At 27.7% G+C, this 5318-nt stretch overlaps 2 protein-coding genes across 5 annotated transcripts; one reads left to right on the plus strand and one right to left on the minus strand.

The window, feature by feature from the left end:
* The first annotated feature begins 564 nt into the window (after window positions 1-564).
* On the plus strand, window positions 565-2315 carry LOC100650241. Its single transcript, XM_012309855.2, has 3 exons — window positions 565-1232; window positions 1430-1545; window positions 1686-2315. The coding sequence occupies exons 1-3, from the start codon at window positions 921-923 to the stop codon at window positions 1849-1851; spliced, it is 594 nt and encodes a 197-aa protein (XP_012165245.1). The 5' UTR covers window positions 565-920; the 3' UTR covers window positions 1852-2315.
* On the minus strand, window positions 2257-5153 carry LOC100649996. 4 transcript variants are annotated; one of them, XM_048407251.1, is made up of 6 exons: window positions 5031-5153; window positions 3987-4099; window positions 3483-3898; window positions 3101-3424; window positions 2613-3026; window positions 2257-2541 (listed from the first exon to the last, which is right to left on the minus strand). In XM_048407251.1, exons 3-6 carry the CDS (start codon window positions 3795-3797, stop codon window positions 2332-2334), a joined length of 1263 nt encoding a protein of 420 aa, XP_048263208.1. In that variant the 5' UTR covers window positions 3798-3898; window positions 3987-4099; window positions 5031-5153; the 3' UTR covers window positions 2257-2331. The 4 variants fall into 4 exon arrangements, with proteins under 4 accessions (XP_048263208.1, XP_048263207.1, XP_048263209.1 ...); XM_048407250.1 differs by having other exon boundaries at window positions 3987-4150; window positions 5031-5152; XM_048407252.1 differs by lacking the exon at window positions 5031-5153 and adding an exon at window positions 4266-4377 and having other exon boundaries at window positions 3483-3849; window positions 3987-4150.
* Between the last annotated feature and the right edge of the window lie 165 nt (window positions 5154-5318).

The raw sequence follows: 5318 nt of genomic DNA on the forward strand, positions 1-5318 counted from the left end.
ATATCGTGATTGTGTTGGAAAAATTTGAAGTAGATCTAAAAATGTAATATAGAAATTACAAGATATTTATTTGTAGCATACATTTCGCAAATATTATTAAAATATTTGTATAGTCAATTATTTATTATATCAATAAGCCACAATATTTAGTGAGACCATTTCTAGTACTAACTGTACATTTAAGATTATTATTCATGCTATATACTATAATTGTTTATTAAGTGTATATTTTCAAGAAATTTTTTGTAATTTCTACATACATTTTCGAATTGGTTTCAAATTGTATTATTATAATAATAATAGTTGAATCTTATTACAGTGCTGACGAAATTTCAAAAAGTTTCGTAGAATATGCATAATATATTCGTAAAAAAATTCTATAGGTGTTCGAATACTTTCGTAAATCTCTGTATATGTCCGTATAAATACGTGTCGTGACGCTCTGTAATCTGTATTTAAATCATCTTGCTGGAATACTGTCCATAGTAATATATGTATGTATGTTTGGCATATGTGCCGATGATTATGAAAATGACCTAAGTCAAGAATCTAAAAAAAATGAGTTTATCACTTATTTTGCGATGCGTTTATTTACGTAACAATAATTTGAAACCATATTTGCGAAGTATCATTGAATTGAGTCGATCGTTGTGTCGTTAAACAAAATTCAATTCATGCGTCAAGCACAAAACTTTAAATATGTATCTCGAAATGTATCGAAAAAAATATATGACTTAGGCCACTTTCATAACCACCGGCACATATACGAGTGTACCGCGAAACAGCGATTGAAGTTAAAACGAGAGTTGAAACGTTAGTATTATAAGCCGGGTCAACATGGAACCCGTGATTAAACGTCAACGTATAGTGCTGCGCTGTTTTCCTTCTTAGAATTTTGTTTTTACAAATGACACAGAACAATGACACGCTCAAAGATCCAGATGATAAAAGTTTTTATATTTCTGTTGATCTTCCTATTAGAACAGAGCGCAGTATGCGATGGAAGTTTTAGGATAAACAGGGCTGTATCTGAATCAACGTCGGTAGATAAAGATTTTGTAATTCCGAAAAAAAATAACGCACAGACTTCTGTAAATGAAGAAAAACATCAACAAAATGCAGTCTTACCTGGTAGCACACCAATTCTCGAGGTTAACAAAACTGTGAATAATATAACCTCAAAACAGTCAGATGGTAATAAAACTGCACATATTACAGAAACAACGAAAGAGGTTAGTGTTTGAAATTTATCGAACAACAAAAATATAAACATTTCCTTGGAGTGATGTTTCTTTTAGTTTCTATCACTGTCTTTTGAATTTTGCAGTATATCTAACCAAAATGGGTTTGATTTCATGTACCTAGACATTAAAAAAAATAATTACAAAAGCTCTACTACTAAATCATTAATAATGTGAATTTTCAACAGCATGTGGGTGAAGGACATGCAACTTCTTTAAATGCTGGAGCTCTGAAGCGTGGTTTTTTTGTGTTTGTGGGGCTAAGTGTTCTTGTCTTGGCCTATATCGTGTTCCGTAACTTTAGGTATATAGCATTTATTATGAGATTGAATTTGTCTTTTGATAATTAAATCTTAGATGCTTTAGAATCAATAGTTACTGTTTTCAGCCTAAGTTGATGACTTAATTTTTGATTAAATATTTTCTTCGTATGTTATTTCATAGGTTAAATAAAACACGTGCCCAAATGGTCAGAAAATATGGTATTCTTGCACATAGACAAGATGTTGAAATGCGACCTTTGCCATTAGATGAGGAAGATGATGAGGATACTACTGTTTTTGATGCCAGTAATATTTTAACAAATAATGTTCAGCATCAAAATTTATAAAAATAATCAGCATAAGGTATGCTGATTATTTGTCACACAAATTTACAGTTTATGTAAAGATACTTTTCCTAAATGTGATGCTATTTTACAATCAAAATATACATCACGAATTTCTAGTATTCTTTCATATAAAATTGCTTGCTTTTGTGAAATTCTAACATGAAATATTCATTCATAGATATACTCATAGTTGTGAATTATATTTTCTGGCAATAGATGTTCTTTTATAAATGAAAACGAAACGACCTTATAAAACTTTCTTGATTTCTTAACCTAAATAAATGATAAGAAAAGAATTTTAAAACACTCATTATTCATAAAAGAATGAATAATGAATATCTATATCTACTCTTATACAAACTATATTTTACTTAAACTGTGTTGTTATAATTGAAATTATACAAATACAGATTGTCTATATTTTATTTAATGCTACACATTTAATAAATATTATGTATAAAATATACTTGTTTGTATGATTTAGAAAAATCCTTTTTCAACAGCATGTACAACAATATTTGCCAGTTTAAGCCTGCCATCTTTTGTTTTAATGTATGATAATGTCCATACATCAGCTATATCTACTCCATTATCATCTTTTATAAGATCTAAGTCAAATGCCTCATCCAGTAAAGCCATTGGAATTATTTCCATTGCAAATATCATACCAAATACAAATTGTTCTTTTACCTATAATTAATTGATTTACGTGTTATTACTGAAAATTGTCACATTTACTGAGAAATATGAACACAATTTACCTCATTCATAAACATGTCCCACGAATATATGTTTCTAGGATTAGATCCAAGTAAAGTGATGGTATTGAATAGTTCGTTGTAATAAAATTGTAATAATACGTCAAATTTTTCATCCCAAAGTGCTTTATCAGTGCAAGAATAAAAAGTAGTTGAGAGATCTAAGACTGGGCTGACACATCTTGCCAGTTGGAAATCAAGTATTAACGCTTCATGTTCAGTTATTTTCCGGATCATATAATTTGGAATCCATGAATCACCTTGACTGACAACAGATGTTGAATGATATTTACGATTGCATAACTCAATTGCTTTTTGATATAAGTCTTGAACTTTATAAGACTTCAATCTTTTTTCCGCTTCACTATCAGGATATTCTATAGCTAAGGCATTTTTAGTAATGTCTACTATCTTCTCCTGAAAATAATTAATTAACATTGTAATATTCTGCAATGCTTAAACATTGAAAATTATAAGATTAATAACCTTACATGGAATCTCTTGTACCAATTCCAATGTTCATTACTATAGTATGTTTCATGCAAATACTCTACAACTTCCCTAAATTCATGTGGATTTTGATCTTTGAATGCAAAAGAAACTGCATGAAATCTTGCCATACTTTTTAAAATTATCTTGAATTGCTCTTCATCTAGAGAATTTTGTCTACCTATTGTTTTATATCCCAAAAAAGTAACATCCTCCAATGCTATAAAATCATTTTCACCATCCATAACAGAAGCAAAATAACGTGGAATGCATAATGCTTGAGGTTGATTTTTTTCTTTTACAAACATCTCGAATTTTGGAATTATCTAAAAAATATCTTAAATGAATGAATTTTATGAATGAATGAACTAATTATCTTTTTACCTTTGTATAAAATAGAATTTCATTGCTAAAAAATTCTGCACTTCTGTATGTCTTTCTTCTACCTTCATTTTTTGGTAGAGCTTTAACCACCAAATCAACTTGCACTTTTTTTCCATCTACCGCACCAGTGACTTTAATCTTATAAATTGTTGATAAATAATTGTCCCCAGTGGCACTTGATCCAGTAAATTCCCAACTCAATACATTCACTTCTTTTCCATTATGCACGGTATATAATATATCTTTTAATGTTTTCTCAGTAAAACAAGCACTTACTTCCTTTAATTTTGCGTGATCTTTATTGGTATTTGCCATAATTTTTTAAATTGTTGCAAAGAATATTCTTTTGGAATCTTCTCGTATAAATCTGAGTTGATATCAAAGTCTCTTTAATAAGTAGTTCTACAGTTATTTATCTGGTGGTATCAATAATTTTCCCATTACTTCCCTTGCACATAATGATAAGCAATTTAACAAAATTTATCTTATCACAAGAGTACTTACAGTTCCAGTATTTCTGATTCAGCTGTATTATTCCTTTTTGTATGATGTTATAAATTTATTTAAATTGTTGCTTCATATGGAGAGAAAAAAATATGCTCTTTTAATATCTTCTTCTGTAATATGAATAGAGCATAAGGAGGTCAATAAAAGGATTACTAGAATAACTGAAAATTATGATAGACAAGATATATTCAATTCTTTTAATATATAACCAATGTACAATACAGAAGTCAATTTTACTTTTGTATTAAAAGTTAATAACTTAAAAATATATCTTACATTATTTGAATTTAGAAAGCTTTCTACATATGTATATACTAATTTATATGACCTTGTCTATAAAAATCTAGTGCATTGATCAAAATTAATTTGGAAATATACTTTAAAAAATTCCTTATTGTAAATAGATATTAAAAACAGATTACATATTTCTCAAATAAATTAATGATTTTATTTGAATCAAAAATTTATATCGTGTATATATTTATAAGCGTATGTATAATTTATATATTATGTAATATTTTTTATGAAATACTAATTTATGAATTACAATAAAAAAGTAATTTATGTAATTATGATAAATTAAAAAAAATCGATGAGGAATTTTCGCTCCTTCTTATTTTGTATGAATTGACTATAGATATAACTTATAGATAACATTTAGTATATCAAAGAAGAAGTGTTGTTACAAATTTACTATATACATAGGTACATCTTTTACTCTACAAAATTTGTAAGTTCGTGAAAACTCTTCTATTATTATATTTATTTCCTTAACTATACTTCAATACCTTTCTACACGAGTGAATATAAACAATTTAATTATACAAATTTACATATAATAAATTAAATACTTTTGGGCTGTTTTTATGGAAAGCTCACTATCATTGAATAATGTTCGAGCTTAAACGCATTAACATGTTAATTCAATCCACTAATCGACTAGTCTATTACTAAAATGCCATAATTTTAATCATCATGCTATAGAAATCTTGTAATATCTTAATTTATTACATCATACCAGAGAGGAAATATTATACCTACAATACCAATATCAATAGCGTATGAGTCATTTTGTCAATACAGATTTGTACACCTATAATTTAAATTTCTTCCAGTAAACTATCTCATTTCCTAAAATTGAACATATCATAACAGCAATCTTACTATATACTATATAAAGAAAAATATCTATGTAATTCAAAAACTAAATTTTATTCTTTGTCATTAGCATATAAAATCGTAATATAAACTGTGCCTAAAAAATCTGGAGGTATCTATATTTTTTAGATGGAGATGTAGCACGCATGCGCGCGCGAGTCTTATTGGACA

Source organism: Bombus terrestris, chromosome 7, assembly GCF_910591885.1.
Source record: "Bombus terrestris chromosome 7, iyBomTerr1.2, whole genome shotgun sequence".
In the NCBI taxonomy this organism is placed as follows: domain Eukaryota; kingdom Metazoa; phylum Arthropoda; class Insecta; order Hymenoptera; family Apidae; genus Bombus; species Bombus terrestris.

What these genes read in the sequence shown, in the direction of transcription:
- LOC100650241 (XM_012309855.2), top strand. Translation starts at nt 921, where the DNA reads ATGACACGCTCAAAGATCCAGATGATAAAAGTTTTTATATTTCTGTTG. An exon ending in TTACAGAAACAACGAAAGAG is followed by an intron (nt 1,233 to 1,429) that starts GTTAGTGTTTGA and finishes AATTTTCAACAG; the next exon opens with CATGTGGGTGAAGGACATGC. An exon ending in ATCGTGTTCCGTAACTTTAG is followed by an intron (nt 1,546 to 1,685) that starts GTATATAGCATT and finishes GTTATTTCATAG; the next exon opens with GTTAAATAAAACACGTGCCC.
- LOC100649996 (XM_048407251.1), bottom strand. Translation starts at nt 3,797, where the DNA reads ATGGCAAATACCAATAAAGATCACGCAAAATTAAAGGAAGTAAGTGCT. An exon ending in AAATTCTATTTTATACAAAG is followed by an intron (nt 3,425 to 3,482) that starts GTAAAAAGATAA and finishes GATATTTTTTAG; the next exon opens with ATAATTCCAAAATTCGAGAT. An exon ending in ATTGGTACAAGAGATTCCAT is followed by an intron (nt 3,027 to 3,100) that starts GTAAGGTTATTA and finishes AATTATTTTCAG; the next exon opens with GAGAAGATAGTAGACATTAC.